The sequence below is a fragment of the Dipodomys spectabilis genome, unplaced genomic scaffold (genome assembly GCF_019054845.1).
Source record: "Dipodomys spectabilis isolate Male_0828 unplaced genomic scaffold, ASM1905484v1 ptg000252l, whole genome shotgun sequence".
NCBI lineage: Eukaryota > Metazoa > Chordata > Mammalia > Rodentia > Heteromyidae > Dipodomys > Dipodomys spectabilis.
Window position 1 is genome coordinate 26,059 of NW_024870929.1, and position 21,442 is coordinate 47,500.

Genomic DNA, 21,442 nt, shown 5'->3' on the forward strand with positions numbered 1-21,442 from the left:
GGCGGGGGGACGCGGGGCGCGGGGACGGGGGGCGCCCGGGACGGCGGGGTCCCGCTCACGGCCGCCCCGCGCGCGCTCCGGCCCGCGCCCGCCCGCCGCTCCGCTCCCCGCCGCTCCGCGCGCGCCCGCGGCCGGCGTCCTCTGCGCTCCGCGGCCCGGGGCGCGGCGGCTCAGGCCGGAGACGCCGGGGCTGCGGCGGCGGCGGCGGGCGGCGGCGCCCGAGCATCCCCGGCGGCCGCGGCGACGGTCCCGGGATGCGCGGTCCCCGCCCCGCGCGCCGCCTCCGCCGGGCCCGGGCCGGAAAGCGCCACCGGGGTCCCGGGGACCCCCCCCCGCCCCGCCCCGCCCCGCCCCGCCCCGCCCCGACCGGGTCCCGCGCCGCCGACCCCGGCCCCTCCCCGCCGCGGCCGGCCGCGCCGCAGCCTCCCCGGCCGGAGGTCGGAGCTCCGAGGACGGCGCACGCGATTGGTGCGGACGCGGCGGGGACGCCCCGCCCCCGGCCCGCCGAGGCCCCGCCCCCGGCCCGCCAGGGCCCCGCCCCCGGCCCGCCAGGGCCCCGCCCTCTCCCCGGCCCGCCATGGCCACGCCCTCGCCACGCCATGGGCCCGCCCTCGCTCCGCCCCCGGCCCGCCAGGGCCCCGCCCTCGCTCCGCCCCCGGCCCGCCGAGGCCTCACCACGCCCCCGGCCCGCCGAGGCCCCGCCCCCGGCCCGCCGAGGCCCCGCCCTCGCCCCGGCCCGCCATGGCCACGCCCTCGCTCCGCCCCCGGCCCGCCGAGGCCCCGCCCTCGCCACGCCCTCCTCCCCCGCTCACCTGCCCCCTCCCCTCCCTCACTCATCCCTCCCAGCCCCCTCCCCGCCCGGTCCGTCTCCCCCTCCCCTGGCCTCCCCTCCCCTTCCCCCCATCCCCGGCCCCGCCCCGCCCCAGCCGCCGGTGCGGACAATGAGAACCGCGGCGTGCACCGCACATCGCGGACATGCGCACTGGGCCGCCGCGGACCCCTCGCCCTCCCTCCCCACCCCCTCCCCGCCAGCAGCCGGCCGGGATCCCGCAGGGGATGTCTGCGGCGCCCCGGACACCGCGCGCGCGTGCGCAGTCCCACGAGCGACCTGCACACGCGAACGCAGGGCTGCGCGCGCTGACGCGCATGCACACGCACACACGCACACACGCAGGGATGCACACACAGGCACACACACGCTGATACGCATGCATGCAATGCACACACGCAGGCACGCTCACGCGCTGCGCGCAGGCATGCACAGACACACACACACGCGCTGCGCGCAGGCATGCACAGACACGCAGGCACGCACACACGCTCACGCGCTCACGCTCACGCGCTGCGCGCAGGCATGCACAGACACGCAGGCACGCACACACGCTCACGCGCTCACGCTCACGCGCTGCGCGCAGGCATGCACAGACACACACACGCGCTGCGCGCAGGCATGCGCGCGCACACACACACACAGGTACACAAGCTCACGTGTATGCATGCAATGCACACACGCAGGCATGCACGCACATGCACACATGCTGTGCAGGCATGCACACTCACACGCGCGCTCACGCACATGCTCGCACGCAAGCGCACACAGGCACACACGATCACACGCGCGCGCCCACGTTCAGGCTCACGCCCGCGCATGCGCGCGCACCCCGGCGCCCTCCAGGTCACCTCCCCGGGCATGGCGCTCTGTCTTTGTGCCTGTGTCTTCCGCCGCACGGGCGCAGGTGTCTGCCCGCCCCCCCCTCGCAGAAAGGAGAACTGACACCCCGCCTCTCTCCAGCATCTCAATCCACGGCAGCCTCCCCTTCCCTCCCCAGCACCAGAAGGACGATCCCGGAATAACTGCCTCCCCCCCCCACATCCCACACTCGATCCGTGCAGGGCTTTTTTTTGTCTGTTTGTCTTGGTCAGTCCTGGGGCTTGAACTCGGGGCCTGGGCGCTGTCCCTGAGCTCTTTCACTCAAGGCTGGCGCTCTACCACTTGAGCCACAGCGCCACTTCTGGTTTTCTGGTGGTTCATTGGAGATCAGAGTGTCATGGACTTTCCTGCCCTGGGCTGGCTTCGAACCACGATCCTCAGATCTCAGCCTCCTGAGGAGCTGGGGTGACAGGCGGGAGCCACCAGCGCCTGGCCTGACTCCTGCTTCTACACACCGCTGTCCACTGTCAGTCCAATTCCAGAATCCACCCCCCTACTCCGCAAGGAAGTGTGAACCCCAAACCATCTTCACCTACATTTCACTACAGCAGAGCTCATAGGATTCTTGACAAAGAAGAGCAGCATTAGGCACCTGTGCTCCCGCCTGTCATCCCAGCGACTCGGGAGGCTGAGATCTGAGGATCACAGTTCAAAGCCAGCCCAGGCAGGAAAGTCTGCAAGACTCTGATCTCCAATGAACCAGCAAAAAGAGAACGTGGAGCCATGGCCCAATTGGTGGAGCGCCAGCCTCGAGTGGAAAAAGCCTAGGGACAGCACCCAAGCCTTGAGTTCACACACACACACACACTGATTTTAGTAACACAGAGACCCAGAGAAAAAAGAAGCAAGAGAAAAGGAAGGGAGGGAGGGAGGGAGGAAGAACGGAAGAAGGGAGGGAGGGAGGGAGGGAGAAAGATGGGAAGGAGGGAGGGAAGGAGGAAGGAAAGCAAACTTACCATAAACCCTCACTGTTAACTGGAAACAAGTGACTGACTGACTCTTTAACCCACTTTGTAGCTATTTTCCAAAAAGCAATACAAACGTATGTTCCCACCAACAACCTATCCACAGATGCGTGTAGCAACTTAATATGTAAATGCCAAATTGGGAAGGAACCCAAATATTCTTTCTCTGATAGGCGCTAAAGAAACGCCATCCATAAAAAGGAATATGACTCAGCAGAGAAAAAAAACCATAATAATAATAATCAGCCACGTGCTGGTGGCTCATTCCTGTCATCCCAGCTACTCAGGAGGCTGAGATCTGAGGATCGAGGTTCAAGGCCAGACTAGGCAGGAAAGTCCGTGAGACTCTTATCTCCAATAAATCACTCAGAAAACTGGAAGTGGCGCTGTGGCTCAAGTGGTAGAGCACTCACTTTGAGCTGAAGAGCTGAGGGACAGCGCCCAGGCCCTGAGTTCAAGCCCCAGACTTGGCACATTAATAAAAATGAAAGCACTATGCATACACTGAGAGATAATCTTCAGCAGATGTTGTAATCAGCAATTTGACTGGGTAGTCATGTTAAATCATCCAGAAATCAAAATGAATAATTCCTATTTTTGTGTGTAAGTGCCGGTCCTGGGGCTTGAACTCGGGGTCTGGGCGCTGTCCCTGAGCTCTTTCACTCAAGGCTGGTGCTCTACCACTTGAGCCACAGCTCCACTTTTGGTTTTCAGGTGGTTCATGGGAGATCAGAGTCTCATGGACTTTCCCGCCTGGGCTGGCCTTGAACCATGATCCTCAGATCTCAGCCTCCTGAGTCCTGGGATGACAGGCGTGAGCTCTCAGAGGCCAGAAGCATTTTAATTTTTACAGAGAGAGAGAGAGAGGAGAGAGAAAGAGAGAGAGAGAGAGAGAGAGAGAGAGAGAGAGAACATACCTTTCATGCATCTTATATGCAGTCAATACTGCCTATGACACAGAAATTTCTAGGCTGATAGCAGTGAAACTTTGAATACACAGAAATCCACTGGAATAAGACAGGGAAGCAAATGGGGACCAGGTTATTAATCATTTCATTTCTAAGAGTGGAGAGCTCACGTGGAGCGGAATTCCACTCTGCCGATGCGACCCAACATCACGGGCTTCCCGTGAGGCACACAAAAGGACGATCCACTCTTTAGGCTCATGATAGAAATATGTAGGAAGAGCTTTCTGGAACCTTTCCCCAGGGAACACCCATCTATCCATCCATCCATCCATCCATCCATCCATGCATCCATGCATCCATCCATGCATCCATCCACCCATCCATCCATCCATCCACCCATCCACCCATCCACCCATCCACCCATCCATCCATCCATCCATCCATCCATCCATCCATCCATCCACCCACCCACCCACCCATCCATCCATCCATCCATCCATCCATCCATCCATCCATCCATCCATCCATCCATCCACTGAGCGCAGTCTGCTCACCTCCTACCCATTTTATCAATGCATGTTTTCAGCGTTTTCTGTCATCACAACTGGCGTGTGTGCCAGCGTGGGAGGGGGGGGTGGCTGCAAGCAGATAAATGTGTCTTACAATCCACGCTGTGTGTGGGGTGGGGGCCAAGGCCCAGTGCTTTATCCCCAAAAGGAACGAGGAGGAAAACCAACTGGTGCTGACAAGCGGCTCCCGCCTGTCATCCCAGCTACTCAGGAGGCTGAGACGTGAGGATCACGGTTCAAGGCCAGCCCAGGCAGGCAAGTCTGTGAGACTCTGCTCTCCAATGAACCAGTAAAAAGCCCCAAAGTGGAGCTGTGTGGTTCCAAGTGGTAGAGAGCTAGCCTTGAGTTGAAAGAGCTCAGGGACAGCGTGCCCAGGCCCTGAGTTCAAGTCCCAGGACTGGCACTCACACACCCAAAGTGAGATGGCACTATAACCCTGACTTGCAGTGAGGGATGGAAATGTCGCAGGTCAGCTCCGCCTCCCTGACCTCACAGCTGGCATCTCAGTCTCCAAGAAGCCGAGGGACTCTGTGGCCTGACAGTTCCCTGGTTCACAGCCTGAGGTGAGAGGCAAAGGGCAGTATTATCAGTACTGCTCCTTGCTCCACAGCCTGGGGCCTCTTGTCCGAGACCAGGCTTGCCTAGCCTGTCACCCAGCAGCTTCTAGAACATTCCCTGTACCACAGGAAAACTCCACACCCAGTAGGTTAGGCAGCAAGCCAGAGTTGGTGAGGGGATGAAGACAGTAGAATTCTTATGATGGAGGTGTGGTGGTGGCGAGCGTTCTGGAAGACTGGAAAGGCCACCTGGGAAAATCTTGGCAGCTGTTCAGTTAGGTTAAAAGAGAAGCCGGGGGAGGGAGGGGTTTGGTGATTCACACCTGTCATCCCAGCTACTCAGGAGGCTGAGATCTGAGGATCACGGTTCAAGGCCAGCCAGAGCAGGAAAGTCTGTGAGACTCTGACCGCCAATAAACTACTCAGAAAAGTGGGAGTGGCGCTGTGGCTCAAGTGGTAGAGCGCCAGCCTTGAGTGAAAGAGCTCAGGGACGCTCCTGGACATCGACCCAGAACTTCGCAGGCCAGGGTGCGCTGAAGACACCTGCACACCCGTGTTCATTGCTGCACTATTCACAATAGGCAAGCTGTGGAAACAGCCCAGGTGCCCTACCATAGATGAGCGGCTCCAAAACATGTCGCGCCTATACACAATGGAGTTTTACACAGCCGTTATGAAGAATCAGATCCTGTCAGGTGCAGGGAAGTGGGTGGACCTGGAGCAAAGCATCTTCAGTGAGGTCAGCCAGGCTCAGAGACACACACGGTGCAGGCTTTCTCAGAGGTGGAAGTTAGACCTACAACACGTGGGCACAGGATGGATGACACCGGACTCTAGACATCCACACACAGGGAGACCCACGGAGGACGCTCTGGGGGGAGGAACAGGCCTCTGCGTCTCTGATCATAGAAAAAACAAAACAAAACAGGATGATCACATGACCACCCTTCCCCAGAAAAGAGGCCGGTTCGGATGGAGAACACAGGTCCACAAGAAATCCGTGTGCACATCATCCACGAAGGCTCGGGGCATGTGATCGGCAAAAATCCAGCCAGCCAGTGAATAGACACACAGAAGGTGAGCTTCTGCCTTCGGAGGAGCAAGGACTGCAGAGACCCTGCCAGGCCACTCCTGGCCCTCACGTGACTCCACGTCCAACAAACGGACACAGTGACCATCCAGAGGACAGCAGGCATTCTGTCCTGAGCGGGGACGGGCGGGGGTTGAAGGTGGGGAACCGGGTGTTCCTGGCGGTGAATGTGCGTTGGATGGTGGTGGAAACGGCTTGACATTATATTCTGATGTTTGTGTCACGTTGCGAATATACTCATTAACGCTGGTTTGTATAAAAAGCACAAATGCACTCCTCTTGAATTGTAGTATTCAGATTTGAAGGCGGATTGAGTTTGAGGCCAGCCCTGGCTTCTTTTTTTTGTGTGCTGGTCCAAGGATTTGAACTCAGGGCCTGAGCACTTGTCTCTGAGCTTTTGTGCTCAAGGCTGGTGCTCTACCATTTTGAGCCACCGCTCCGCTTCCAGTTTTCCGGTGGTTCATTGGAGATCAGAGTCTCATAGCCTTTCCTGCCCTGGCTGGCTTTGAACCCTGCTCCTCAGATCTCAGCCTCCTGAGGAGCTAGAATGACAAGCATGAGCCACCAGCAATCAGCTATTTTTCAGAAAGGGATTACCACTCTTTTTACTAGCCTGGTTGGCATAAAGTAGGAAATCGCAGCAATCGTTTTAAAATATGATAAAACATGTTATTTATAAATGTATTGTGTATATTATTTATAAGATGGAGACAGTGGGCTGTAACTCCTCCTTGAGCAAGAACTGTTCACTGAAATCTAGAAGGCTTCCCATAATACCTTAAATACAGCCTCGTTAAAAAACTGCAGGAAAGCCAGACATGACAAATGATTCAGAGAACGGAAACATTAGGAAGAGTCCAGTTTAGAAACTTTTTTTATTTAAAAAATAAAACTATGAACAAAATACAGAAAAATATTGACACCTGTGGCAGGGAGACCAGGGCTTCAGCTGAGAGCAACTTCTGGGAAAACAAAACCCGGAATTGTCTAATGACGTTTTATTGGGGAATGCCGTATTCTAAAGTTCATTTGCATGTGGCGTGTGACACACTCTGAGAACTTCTACATACACGTTCATCGTACAGCTTGCGGACTTCAAGGTACATTTTCAAGTTCTAAGCCAACTGGCTGGTCTGTCACCATCAAGATGCCCCTGACGCTACTAAACTTCTGCTTATCTGATAGCACAATACAATTTTATTGGTGCTGTGCTTGGAGCCAGCTGTGTGTGGTTCTCTGGTGCTGGAGCACGCTGTGTGTGTGTGTGGCTCTCTGGTGCTGGAGCACGCTGTGTGTGTGGTTCTCTGGTGCTGGAGCACGCTGTGTGTGTGTGTGTGTGGTTCTCTGGTGGTGGAGCACGCTGTGTGTGTGTGTGTGTGGTTCTCTGGTGGTGGAGCACGCTGTGTGTGTGTGTGTGTGTGTGGTTCTCTGGTGCTGGAGCACGCTGTGTGTGTGTGTGTGTGTGTGGTTCTCTGGTGCTGGAGCACGCTGTGTGTGTGTGTGGCTCTCTGGTGCTGGAGCACGCTGTGTGTGTGTGTGTGGCTCTCTGGTGCTGGAGCACGCTGTGTGTGTGTGTGTGTGTGTGGTTCTCTGGTGGTGGAGCACGCTGTGTGTGTGTGTGTGTGTGGCTCTCTGGTGGTGGAGCACGCTGTGTGTGTGTGTGTGGTTCTCTGGTGCTGGAGCACGCTGTGTGTGTGTGTGTGTGTGTGTGTGGCTCTCTGGTGGTGGAGCACGCTGTGTGTGTGTGTGTGTGGCTCTCTGGTGCTGGAGCACGCTGTGTGTGTGTGTGGCTCTCTGGTGCTGGAGCACGCTGTGTGTGTGTGTGTGGGGCTCTCTGGTGCTGGAGCACGCTGTGTGTGTGTGTGTGGCTCTCTGGTGCTGGAACACGCCCTCTCTGGCTCTCTGGTGGTGGAGCACGCTGTGTGTGTGTGTGTGGCTCTCTGGTGGTGGAGCACGCTGTGTGTGTGTGTGGCTCTCTGGTGGTGGAGCACGCTGTGTGTGTGTGTGTGGTTCTCTGGTGCTGGAGCACGCTGTGTGTGTGTGTGTGGCTCTCTGGTGGTGGAGCACGCTGTGTGTGTGTGTGTGGTTCTCTGGTGCTGGAGCACGCTGTGTGTGTGTGTGTGGCTCTCTGGTGCTGGAGCACGCTGTGTGTGTGGCTCTCTGGTGCTGGAGCATGCCCTCTCTGGTTCTCTGGTGGTGGAGCACGCTGTGTGTGTGGCTCTCTGGTGGTGGAGCACGCTGTGTGTGTGTGTGTGTGTGTGGTTCTCTGGTGCTGGAGCACGCTGTGTGTGTGTGTGGTTCTCTGGTGGTGGAGCACGCTGTGTGTGTGTGTGGTCCTCTGGTGCTGGAGCACGCTGTGTGTGTGTGTGGTTCTCTGGTGCTGGAGCACGCTGTGTGTGTGGCTCTCTGGTGGTGGAGCACGCTGTGTGTGTGTGTGTGGCTCTCTGGTGCTGGAGCACGCTGTGTGTGTGTGTGTGTGGCTCTCTGGTGGTGGAGCACGCTGTGTGTGTGGCTCTCTGGTGGTGGAGCACGCTGTGTGTGTGGCTCTCTGGTGGTGGAGCGCGTCGATCACGCACGTCGATCACGGCGTGGCTGCCCCGCGCCCCCCACGGGCTCCCCCGTCTCTGGGACTCGCGCTTTCGGTGAGAGCTGTGCGGGACTGGGAGGTCGTCGGGTTTTAAGTTCTTTGTAGAAGACGCAGCACCTTCGGGCAGTTCTCCCCAGGTTCCTCACCTGCCACGCGGCCCCCACCACGCGCGCATGCGCACACACGCGCACGCAGGCAAACCCCACGCCGCTCACGGACCCGCGGCAGCCGGGCCTGGGGCCGAGACCCGAGGATCACGGCTCCCGCCGGCCCGGCCCGGGGATCCTTGAAACCGTCTCCTCCCATTGACCAGCAACAAGCTGCCGGGAGCCCAGAGTTCGCGCCCAGGCCCAGCGCGCGCATGCGCACCAACGACACACACAGAGCGGCCCGGCTGCTTTCGGCGGGTCACGGGGCGGGAGCTCTGCGCAGGCGCGGGCGCGGGCGCGGGCGCGGGGCTCAGGTCGTGCCCTCGGCCCCGCCGCCGCCGCCCGGCGCCTCCGCGTCCGCTTCTCGGAGGAACACCACGGCGTCGCCGCTCACATTGATGAGACACTGCGCCTGCGGGCGGGCGGGCCGGCGGGGTTCGGGGCGGGGTTCGGGGCTCGCTTCCCGCGGGCGGGGTTCGGGGCGGGGTTCGGGGCTCACCTCCCGCGGGCGGGGTTCGGGGCTCACCTCCCGCGGGCGGGCGGGGTTCGGGGCTCACCTCCCGCGGGCGGGCGGGGTTCGGGGCGGGGTTCGGGGCGGGGTTCGGGGCGGGGTTCGGGGCGGGGTTCGGGGCGGGGTTCGGGGCGGGGTTCGGGGCTCACCTCCCGCGGGCGGGGCGGGGTTCGGGGCGGGGTTCGGGGCGGGGTTCGGGGCGGGGTTCGGGGCTCGCTTCCCGCGGGCGGGCGGGGTTCGGGGCGGGGTTCGGGGCTCGCTTCCCGCGGGCGGGGTTCGGGGCGGGGTTCGGGGCTCGCCTCCCGCGGGCGGGGTTCGGGGCTCACCTGGTTCTTGTTGGGGTTCTCCATGAACACGCACTGCTTCATGATGTAGGAGACCACGGCGTTGCCGCCCAGCGCCGCCACGTGCGCGCGCACCATGGCGAAGACCTCGGCGATGAAGGCGTGCAGGAAGCCGCTGACGCCGCCCTCCTGCGGACGCACGCCACACGTCATCGCGGCGCCCCGCCCCGCGCCCCGCCCACCGCGGCGCGACCTCCCCGGGCCCGCCCACCGGGCAGGACGTCACCGGGCCCCGCCCACAGGGGGTGCCCACGCAGGGAGCCAAGCCCCGCCCAACGTCAAACGTCAATGAGGGAGGGAGGGAGGGAGGGAGGGAGGAGGGTGGGGGAGGGTGGGGGAGGGAGGGAGGGAGGAGGGTGGGGGGGAGGGAGGAGGAGGAAGGAGGGGGCGGGCGGTCACCTCGCGCAGGGACGTGGTCTCGCGGATGAAGAACATGTTGATGATGCCCAGGTACTTGGTGATCCTGGCTCCGGGGATGAAGGAGAGCGGCGTCATCCGCACCACGCCGACGCTGGAGCCCGGCCCGCCGGGGCCGCCGGGCGCGGCGGGGCCGGGCGGCGCGGGGCGGGCCCGGGCGGCGCCCTCGCCCCCGGCGGCGCTGGCCTTGTCCAGGGCGGCGGCTGCGCGGGGAGAGAGGGCAGAGCGTGGGGCGCGGGCGATCGCGGCCGCCCGCCAAGCTAGGGCCCACAGGAGGACGCATGCACCATGCCAGACAGACAGACAGACAGACAGGAGCGAGGCGGGGCGCAAGTCTGTGTGGGAGGAAATGGCATTCCTGCAAAAGAAAAGGTCGGTGCAGTGGAACCCGACAAAAGACACGCGCGGCTGCAAGCACCCACCCCGCCCGGCCGTCGGGAAGCTGTCCGCAAACCAGTCACGTGGAGGCCTGCGGCCCCTTCCACCAATGCAGCACAGACAGCAGCCATCCATCCATCCATCCATCATCCATCCATCCATCCATCCATCCATCCATCCATCCATCCATCCATCCATCTATCCATCATCCATCCACCCATCCATCATCCATCTATCCATCCATCCATCCCTCCATTCATCCATCATCCACCCATCCATCCATCCAAACACCCACCTATCCATCCATCATCCATCTATCCACCCATCCATCATCCATCCAACCACCCACCTATCCATCCATCCATCCATCCACCCATCCATCATCCATCTATCCATCCATCCATCCATCCATCATCCATCCATCCCTCCATTCATCCATCATCCACCCATCCATCCACCATCCATCCATCCAAACACCCACCTATCCATCCATCATCCATCTATCCACCCATCCATCATCCATCCACCCACCATCCATCTACCCATCATCCATCCAACCACCCACCTATCCATCCATCCATCCATCATCCATCCACCCACCCATCCATCCATCCATCATCCATCCATCCATCCATCCACCCACCTACCTATCCATCCATCATCCATCCATCCATCCATCCACCCACCTATCCATCCATCCTCCACCTATCCACCCACCTATCCATCTATCCACCCATCATCCATCTACCCATCCATCCACCATCCATCTACCCACCAATCCATCCATCCACCCATCACCCATCCACCCATCCATCCACCATCCATCTACCCACCAATCCATCCATCCACCCATCATCCATCCACCCATCACCCATCCATCCACCCACCCACCCACTGTCCACCCACCCACTGTCCATCCACCCACCATCCATCCATCATCCATCCATCATCCATCTACCATCCATTCACCCATCCATCCATCATCCATCCATCCACCATCCATCCATCCACCCACCCTCCACCCATCCATCATCCATCCATCCATCCATCCACCATCCATCTACCATCCATTCACCCATCCATCCATCCACCCACCCACCATCTATCCATCCATCCATCCACTCACCCACCATCCGTCCACCATCTATCCATCCATCATCCATCCAACCATCCATCCATTCACCCACCATCCATCCACCCACTGACCATCCATCTACCCACCCACTGACCATCCAACTATCCATCCACCCACCCATCCATCGATCTACCATCCATCCATCCACCCACTCACCCATCCATCCATCTATCCTCTATCATCCATCCCATTTATCTATCCACCCATCTGTCTCTTATCCATCCATCCATGTACTATCCATCTAGCCAGCTATCTATCCATCCACCTACCCATCTATCTGTCTGTCCATCTACCTATCTACCCATCCATCCATCCATCCATCTCTACCTATCTATCAATATCCATCCACTTATCTATCGATCCACCTATCTATATCTACACCCACATCTAACTTGTCTATCAATCTATCCATCCATCCGTCTATCCGTCTATGTCTGTCTATCCATCCATCTATATATCTATCTACACATATATCTAATTTGCATCATAACCCTGAAATGTAGTTATCATTTGAATTAAAAGCATTCATTTGGACAGTGAAACTCAAGAGAAATTAAATGAGTTGCCCAAGATCCACCAGCCATTAAACTGGTCTGGGAAGATTCAGGACCAGATGTGGCCGGCTCCTTCCCTTTCCATGGATTCTAAAACTCCTTCCTTCACTATGGCTCCCTGCAAAACACGGACCCCAGACCCAAGGGCCGCCGGTGCAGAGAAGCGCGGGAGCGTGGGAGTCTCTGAACTCTCTTCACTCCTGCGGAACACGCTTGCCCAATGTCTAGAGCCGGGCTCCAGAAACCTCTCTCCAATACGTAGAAGGATTAGATCTGGACGGCCATTCTTTTCCAGACTCGCTTTACAAACCACAACCACCACAAACAGAAAATGTTCAAGACGCTTTCCTAGCTGGCAGGCCCTTCCTTCGGTAGCTCCGTAAGTGACCCCATAGCATGGCTACAGCCTCGCGTGCCAGCGCCTGCCTGCAGTGTCGCAAAGTGAATGGCAAGACAGCAATCGGGTCTAGCTTTCACCACGGGAAACCAAGATAAGCCTCTGAGATCCCCGGGGCGGGGTGGAAGCAGCCGCCTACTTGTCTTCATTGATCCGCGCCTTATGCTCTGAGCTTTCAGTTTAATGAGCTCTATCCAGCCGCCGCATCTGTCTGCAAAGGAACTGTAATCTACGGACGTGGCTGGGGACACACACAAAAGAAACAAAAAGAAAAACAAAGGAAAAAAACATGGATGACGTCTCTTACTGCTCAGAACACCGCTTTCCAACGCTGTCATTTAACTGTGACTTAAAAAAAAGAAAACCACCAAAAAAAAAATTAAAGAAAAAACAACAGAAAAAAGGATGACCCTGTTCAATTGAGGGAAGAGGTGCGAAGGGTTCAGCGTTAGACCCTGAGTTGTCCAAAACCAAGTTCTTGATTGGCTGGGTCGGGTTGGTTTGTTTGGGGGGTGTGGTGTGGCTGTGGTCGTGGTCTCTGGGGATGGGGTGGGGGGAGAGGGTCCCAGAAAAATATCAACAAAAGAACCCCAGTTGGGCTTACCTCGTTTTCCATTCGTGTGTGTGTGTGTGTGTGTGTGTGCGCGCGTGCGTGCGTGTGCCAGAACTGGAGCTTGAACTCAGGGTCTCCAACTGCTATTGAGCTGTCATGCCCAAGGCTGATGCTCTACCATTTGAGCCACAGCTCCACCTCTGGCTTTTTGGTGGCTTTTAGCTGGTGGTAAGAATCTCAGGGAACGGTCCAGCCTTAATTGGCTTTGCAGTGGGATCCTTAAGATCTTGGCTTCCTGAGGGGTTGGGATTACAGGCGTGAGCCACGCTACCTAGCTTCCTGCTTTTCATTCACTTGGTTCTCGTTATCTCCTCTTTGAGCGTTGCTTTCTGATCAAAAATAAAAGTACTGCAACTTCTCTCCCATGGAAGTCAAGAGAGGTGACGGGCATCCCACCCTGAAGTTTAGTTTCACAGCAAAAACTTTTCCCTAGGCCTTTCCACTCGAGGCTGGAGCTCTGCCACTTGAGCCACAGCTCCCGTCTGGCCTTTTGCTGGTTCGCTGGATTTTCCTGCCTGGATGTGGCTTCGAATCTTCAGATCTCAGCCTCCTGAGTAGCTACAGTGACAGGTGTGAGCCACCAGCGGCTGAAGTCCCAAACAATGACTTGGATCTTGTTGAGTTAAATAATCATAACCATGCTGAAGGGTTTCATTTTATATTTTTTAGAAATGAAGAAAACTTTAAAGGAACTATTTAATATTAGTCCCTCCCACTCCAGGACAGTCTACCCCCTGCTCCGGCTCCTTCCTATGGCCTGTCCACTGGCTCTTCACCGCTTTTGATGAATAGGTGGTCAGTGAAAGAAACTCAGCTGTTTGGACATCTGGTCTACCTGAGTGAGCGCTTGCTCTCTGCACGTGTTCTAATGAGCCAAGAGTACCAGCCTGCATCTCTGCTCCCCTGTCTTAGCGTCTTCCACTAGCTGGAGGACCAGCGGTAAGGCTGGCTTCACTGTGCCAGCAACCTGAATCCGAGTAGTTAGGTTCCATAAAAACTGGTCCAGTCTGTCTGTCCCACACACTGCCAATACTGCCAGTGAAGATGTACGATAGTAGCATGCTTCAGATAATGCCAAAGGCGTTTCAGAAACCAGTCACAAGCAAGTCTAGAGATGTAACAAACGTCAGTTGAATAACAGCCAATGTGCAAGTCCACTGACACAGTCGCAGAGCAAAGGGTCTGGGCGCTGGCGAGAGCGTGCGACGTGAAACACAAGCAGGGCACAACTGAGGAGGATTAATAACAACAACAACGGCAATAATAATAACAACAAGAAGCTTGACAGTGACCGGGAGCGGCTTCTGGGCCTAAAGGCCTGGCTCACCACCGCCCGTGCTGTTTGTATCGCTCGCGCCCCCTGGTGGCAGACTTCGGGGGTCTCCAGAGGGAGAAGGAAAAAAATCCCACAAGCAGAATTGCTGCTTTCCAGAAACTTCAAAGAAACAGTACTCAAGATTTCCCCTGGCTCTGTGTCCTTGTGTAATGTATGCCTAAGAGACAGGGCCAGTTTAAGCATACTATTAAGCATACTATCAAAATATCATAACCTATTTTTAATGCAAGCTCTAGCCACCTGAGTGGAAAAGCTCAAAAAGTTTTACAATTGAAAGGGGAAAAAAAAGTGTTGCCAGAGTTGAATTAACTCAGGAAAATCATGCAGAATAATTTCAGCCAGTCAGTTTAAGGAAATTAGGGAAGCTGTGTGTGTGTGTGTGCGTGTGCGTATGCGTGTGTGTGTCCTGAGGCTTGAGCTCACGGACTGGGACTCTGTCCCTGAGCTTTTTGGCAAACGGCTAGTGCTTTACCATGTGAGCCACAGCTCCACTTTCGGCTTTTTGCTGGCTCACTGGAGATAGGAACCTCATAGACACTCCTGCCCAGACTGGCTTCAAATCCTGATCCTCAGATCTCAGCCTCCTGAGCAGCTACGATTATACAGGTGTGAGCCACTGGCACTCAGCAGCTTGTTTTCATTTGTTTCTTGTTAGAAAAAGATCTCAGCTTCCTAAATAGCGAGGATTACAGGCGGGAGCTCCGGCGCCCGGCTTAATGACCCATTTTGAAATGATGGGCACAAATGAATAGACACGAGCTGGCGTGCAGACAGGATGAACGGATGTGCGTGCTGGTGGTGGGCACGGCCCCAGCCACGCGTGACCCAGGACCGCCAGACCACACCAGCTCCTCACCATCGTCCCCAGCGGCTCTGCTCGCACCGCCACGGATGGCACCTTTTAAGAAACTGCTGGAACGCAGTGCCATTCAACATCCTGAATTTCAAAGGAATATCCACACTGTGTGTCTATCTATCTATTGAGGTAAGGAGCAAGGTAGTGCCAAATCAACCATAAGGTGACCCGGTGCTCTGTGACATCACAGATCCAAACACAGCCAAGGACGGGCAGGAGACACTAACCGTGGATGGACGATTCAGAGCTGGGCCACCCCGGAACGAAACATCATTGCTTCAAGACATTCACGCATGCTCAGTGCCAAAAAAACGTAACTCAGGGTTTAGCTAGACGTCAAAGATGGAATTCTTAAACCAATTATTATGCGGAGTTCTTTCTTTCTCTTTCTTTCTTCCTTCCTTCCTTCCTTTCTTTCTATGCTTCATTCTGTTTGTATTGGTTGCCAGTCCTGGGGCTTGAACGCAGGGCCTGGGCGCTGTCTCTGAGCTTTATCGTTCAAGGCTGGTGCTCTACCACTTGAGCCACAGCTCCTCTTCTGGCTTTTTGGTGGTTCACTGCAGGTAAGAGTCTCATGGGCTTTCTTGACCAGGCTGGCTTTGAACTGCGATCCTCAGATCTCAGCCTCCTGAGTAGCTGGGCTGACAGGCGGGAGCTACTGAGTACTGCTAAAGCTTAGTTCTTAAAAGTACTGTGTACTTTTAAGTACTTTGTAAAAGTACTTTTATCAAAGGGGATAAAAGCTTTTCACAGCAAAACATCCTGCTTTTGTCATGAACGTGAACGTGGATGCAAACTCAATTTCAAGCTTCTTAGAATGCCTTAAGAAAATGGCTCCCAGTATAACCAACCTGACAAATCATGAGATCTGTAAGGCAACTAGACCAGCCCGCCTTCCTCTCTCTCCTGCTCTCTCCTCGTTGCTAAACTGAAATTCCTACACATTTCTTTCAATTCAGCCTTTTCCGTTCACATTATGAGGCTCTGGCACTAAGTCTGTGCCGGTGGCTCACGCCTGTAATCTCAGGTGGCTGAGATCTGAGGATCGTAGCTCCAAACCAGAGCAGGTAGGAAAGTCCATGAGGCTCTTATTTCCAATTAAACACCAAAAAGCTAGAAGTGGAGTTGTGGCTCAAGTGGTAGAGTACTAACTAGCATTAAGAGAAAAAGCGAAGAGATGGTACTTAGGCTCTGAGTTCAAGTCCCAGGTCTGCACCAAAAGAAATAGCAGAGGGGTCGGGGGTGGTGGCTCACGCCTGTCATCCTAGCTACTCAGGAGGCTAAGATCTAAGGATCACTTGGTTCAAAGCCAGCCTGGGCAGGAAAGGCCTTGAGACTCTTATCTCCAATAAACCACTCAGAAAACTGGAAGTGGTGCTGTGGCTCAAGTGGTAGAGCGCTTGCCTTGAGCTGAAGGGCTCAGGGACAGCACCCAGGCCCCGAGTACAAGACCCATGACAATGAAAAAAAGAAAGAAAGAAAGAAAGAAAGAAAGAAGAAATAGCAGAGGGATGCAGGTATATTTCATGATTTGTGAATTGTTAATCTTAATTCAAAATTAGTTTATGTAAATACATCTTACTGTATTCAAACTAGCCAATCACGAGCAGATTTTGAGCCTGAGCTCAGCCAATCAGAGCAGAGGGGCGGGGCCAGCTGCACTAGGTCTGAACAGGGGAGTGGCCGGCCTGAGAGGATGGCAGTTCAAAGCCAGCCCGGGCAGGAAGAGTCCATGAGACTCTTATCTGCAACGAACCACCAAAAAGCCGCACACGGATTTCTGGCCGAGGGCTGGACCCCTGGCCGGCTGATGGTTCGTGTGCATGGGGGACTCCCGTGGCAGGAGCCCTCTGGACACGCCCGGCCACGCCGGGCACGCACCGCGCTGCGGCTGAGGACCGAGTGTGCGTTCCGCGTGGGCCAGGGGTCGATTAGACGTGGCAGTGGTGAGGATGGCGATGCGGATGGGGACGGTGGCATTATCTGATTCTAGAAGTTTCAAATGTTTGAAGCTGGTCCTTCAAATAATACACTGAGAAATGATGAGGAAAACCACAGCAGGAACACTGTTGTGATTGGGGGGGCCAGAGACCTGGCCTCTCCCCTCCCCCCGGGCCCGCTCCCCACGCCTCTGCTACGGCTCGGAGGAGCGCGCTGAAAGGCTACTCGCGTCTCTGATTTGGGTAAATAAGTCGGCTCTGGCTTTCCTCTAAGCCGCAGGCGTTTGGGAATAAGCAAAGAAATACAGGACCTAAGGGACTGCACGCTTCTGAAGGCTGTCAGGAAAGCTCAATCGTGGAACATTTTACACAGGGGAAACTGAGCCATCAGCCCAAGTTCTCAAACCATCTCTACGGCAAGGCTGGGCGCATTTCCCTCCACCTGGGCCTGTCCGCCACAGCCACAGAGATTCTGAGGAACTGTCTTACTGTGATTCAGCCCACGCAAATGTTTCTCACCTTGTTCTTTAGCTCACAATATATCATATGAAGTGGACACTGGTGACATGGGCCTGTCATCCTACTCAGGAGGCTGAGATCCGAGGATCGTGGTTTGAGGCCAGCCCAGGTAGAAAAGTCCGTGAGACTCTTACCTCCAGGGAACCACCAGAAAACCGGAAGTGGAGCTGTGGCTCAAGTGGTAGAGCTCCAGCCTGGAGCAAAATGGCTCAGGGACGGTGCCCAGGCCCTGAGTTCAAGCCCCGGGACTGGTACCGAAATACAATCAAACAAAAACATTTTATACTAAGAAACATATAATCATTAGTCATAAATTACCTTTGAAAGCTATTAGTATAGACAACGCAAATTATCTGAGATTCTCTGTAATCATTAACAAATAGTAAACTTCAGCCAGTAAAGAGCCCAACTTGAGAAATATCATTGTGGGTTGGATTTTTAGGGTGCTTTCCTGCTTGTGTTTCTTGTTAATGGTCCCTAAATGCGATTCTCAGTTCTACCAAAAAAGCAAACTACCCCCTCTCCAACAACAAAATAGTGCTTTGGAAGTAATCCTGCATAAATACAAGTTTCTATATAAAGGAGCTATCTTTATTATAGTTGCAAGGTTCATGTTTTCTGTTCTAGAAATTACATTTGATTCAGACGTCTGAACTCAGCTTACCTTTGAAGTTGATTTTTCCCCCTCTATTCTTTTAAGGAAGTTAAGGCTCTACAAGAGTCTCTGTTTAGCTCTTCTTTTGTTCTCTATTTAATTCTATTTTTCTCCTAGTCGTGGGACTTGAACTCTAGGCTTGGGTGCTGTCCTTGAACTCTCTTTTGCTCAAGGCTAGCACGCTACCATTTTGAACCACAGGACCAATTCTGTTTTTTTGGTGGTTCATTGGACATAAAAGTTTCATAGTCTTTCCTGCCTGGGTTGGCTTTGAACTGTGATCCTCAGTTCTCAGCCTCCTGAGTAGCTGGGATGACAGGCGTGAGCCACCAGCACCCGGCTCTACTTAATTCTTTATTTAGAATTCCGGTTGCTAAAATGGAAAGATGGCTGAAGTTGGCAGGTTAGGAAAACCAGAGTATGCCCAAAGGTGTCTTTTCACTTTTAAATGACAACACAAAATGCATTTTCTCACACAGACTGATAAAGAACCTACCGATAAATAAACAAAGTGAATTTAAAATGATTCCCCTTTACCTACAAGCTGGTATCAGATAAAACAATTAACGAGTAGAAATAATCGTTGGACTACTATTGCATCCCATACAAATTAGAATAGCTGCTTTGATTCTTAAATAACAAAAGCATTGTTTCTTAGACTAAAAACTTTAGGGAAAAACCCACAGACTCCACTTTCTGAGTTCTGGTAAGTGTCAGACATTTGGAAAAAAAAATTTTTTTACCACGAAAATTACCCTGAAATCAGAGGGGAAGTAGAATTTTAAAACAAACAAGAAACAAAAAAAAACCCCTGCCTGCTACCTTCCTCCAGTCTATACAGACTAGATATACTGCTATTAAATTAAGGGGTAATTACTTCACATCTGACAATGGGACTGTCTTATAAATACCTACGTATTTGATCCTAGCAAGAACACACAAAAAAACAGAATAGACCAAACCTAGAGTTGTCCCATAACCTGCCCCGTCCCCTTCCATCTGTACGCTCGAGAAAAAACCCCTGCGCCTAGCTCTGGTGCTCGCCTAGCTCTGGTGCTCACGTCTCTAATCCCAGTTACTCAGGAGGCTGAGATCTGAGGATCAAGGTTCGAAGCCAGCCCGGGGGAGGAAAGTCCGTGAGACTCTTATCTGCAATAAACCAGCAAAAGGCCAGAGGTGCAGCTGTGGCTCAAGTGTTAGAGCATTCAGCTTGAGTGAGAGAGCTCAGGGACAGCAGCTAGGCCCTGAGCCAAACTCCAGTACTAGCACAAACATACACTCTCTCCCTCCCCACACACACAAAAAAAGAGCCAGGAGACTCTTATCTCTAAAGAACCAAAAGAAAATCGGAAGCGGCGCTGTGGCTCAAATAGTAGAGCACCAGCCTTGAGCTGAAGAGCTCAGGGACAGCGTTCAAGACCCACAATCCAAAAACCACCCCCCAAAAACAAAACCCCAAACACCACACAGAAACAAACATCTGGGGGACGTCTATAAAAATCAAAAACCTTCTTGAAAGGTTTAGATTATTGCTGGAAAACACTTCCCCAACACCCGATGGTACAATTACCTTGGAAAAACCCCAAATTTCCCCAAAGAAAACAACCCCCATACATCTGAGGTATGCGGACGCAATGCCGCATGGCAGATTGCTTTCACGCCTGCTGGTGCCCATGCTGAAGAGAAACCAAGGCAAGAACTTAACTTCCTCTCAGTGATAAACTTGGAAAATTACACGAGGGAGGGGCTGGAAGAGGAGGGTGTGACTCCACCAACCTTTCACTGCCGGGAACGGATGGGAAGGAAGAGAATCTGAACACAACTCCAGCGGGAACTGCAAAAGTTCTTCATTATCTGAAGAGCCTGTGGAGCCGAGAAAGATGCCAACCGGTGAGTGACCCTCTACTGTTAACACGGGGGAAAAAAACGAACAAACGGTGAGAAAGCAGCCCCTGGATGCCAGGAGCTCCCACCTGCCGTCCCAGCGACTCAGGAGGCTGAGATCTAGAGGATCGCGGTTCAAAGCCAGCGCCGGCGGGAAAGTCCGTGCGACTCTTATCTCCAACAAACCACCAAAAAAATGCAAGTGGCCCTGTGGCTTAAGTGGTAGAGCGCTAGCCTTGAGCTGAGGAGTTGAGGGACAGCGCCCAGGCCCTGAGTTCAAGCCCCACGACCGACAAAAAAAAAAAAAAAAATTAAAATAAAAAAAAAAGAATGTAGGCCGGGCACGCTGGTGGCTCACGCCTGTAATCCTAGCTACTCAGGAGGCTGAGATCTGAGGATCGCGGTTCAAAGCCAGCCCGGGCAGGAGAGACCGTGAGACTCCTATCTCCAATAAACCACCAGAAAACTGGAAGTGGCGCTGTAGCTCAAGTGGTAGAGCGCTCGCCTTGAGCTGAGGGACAGCGCCCAGGCCCAGAGTTCAAGCCCCACGGCCGACAAAAAAAAAAAAAAAAAAAAAAAAAAAAAGAATGTAATCTCAACTTTAAAATGTTTAAGTGAATCAGGAATATTAAGCCAAGAAGTCCCTTCCAATTTAACCAGTAGTATATGCCCAACTCTTTTGTTGTTTTTAAGTTTTGTTTTCTTCAGAACAGCTTCAAATCATTTTCTTTTGAGTATATTGAGTAAAATTGGTATTTCCCAAATTGTACTGCATTCGGGGACATCTCAAAGGATCTCTTGAATATGTTGGGAATTTTCCTAACAACAATTTCCATGACCACGTCGGTGAGTTGGCATGGGATTTTACGATATCCTCAGAGAGCGTGGTATAGAAGCCCTTAGACTGCCAGGCACTGGTGGCTCACTCTTGCAGTCCCAGCTATTCAGGAGGCTGAGATCTGAGGACCATAATTAGAAGCCAACCCCAAGCAGGAAAGTCCGTGAGACTCTTATAGCTAATTAAACACCAAAAAATCCTGAGTAGAAGTTTGGCTCAAGTGACATAGCATGAGCCTTTAGCCAAAAACAAAAACCAAGACACAAAAAGCAGCCAGAGACGGTGCCCAAGCCCTGAGTTCAAGCCCCACGACTGACATAAAAGAAAAAAAGAAAGTGCCACATTTTAATTGATTAATTGAATGCCAGGTTCAATCCATCTGGATCACCCCTACAAGAAGGAGCAGGTAACAGAAGTATGCCCACTTGTCCCGTTGATTTAACGCGCAAGTCCACTGTAGACAAGTGTGCGTCAGCGGCCGCCCCAGACTCACCTCTCTGAAGCGACTTCTCCGTGTGTAAGCTCGTGG

General features: G+C 54.3%; 1 protein-coding gene across 1 annotated transcript in view; it reads right to left on the minus strand.

Moving 5' to 3' along the window:
* Nucleotides 1–8,846: 8,846 nt before the first annotated feature.
* Nucleotides 8,847–21,442, minus strand: part of C2cd5 (C2 calcium dependent domain containing 5) — a 70,172-nt gene continuing 57,576 nt past the window's right edge. Inside the window, exons 20-25 of the mRNA XM_042699478.1 lie at nt 21,407–21,442; nt 19,968–20,054; nt 12,412–12,513; nt 9,791–10,011; nt 9,374–9,520; nt 8,847–8,948 (exon numbers count right to left, since the gene is read on the minus strand). The exon at nt 21,407–21,442 is cut by the window's right edge and continues 52 nt beyond it. Coding sequence (XP_042555412.1) covers nt 8,847–8,948; nt 9,374–9,520; nt 9,791–10,011; nt 12,412–12,513; nt 19,968–20,054; nt 21,407–21,442 — 695 coding nt within the window. The remainder of the gene's footprint in view (nt 8,949–9,373; nt 9,521–9,790; nt 10,012–12,411; nt 12,514–19,967; nt 20,055–21,406) is intronic.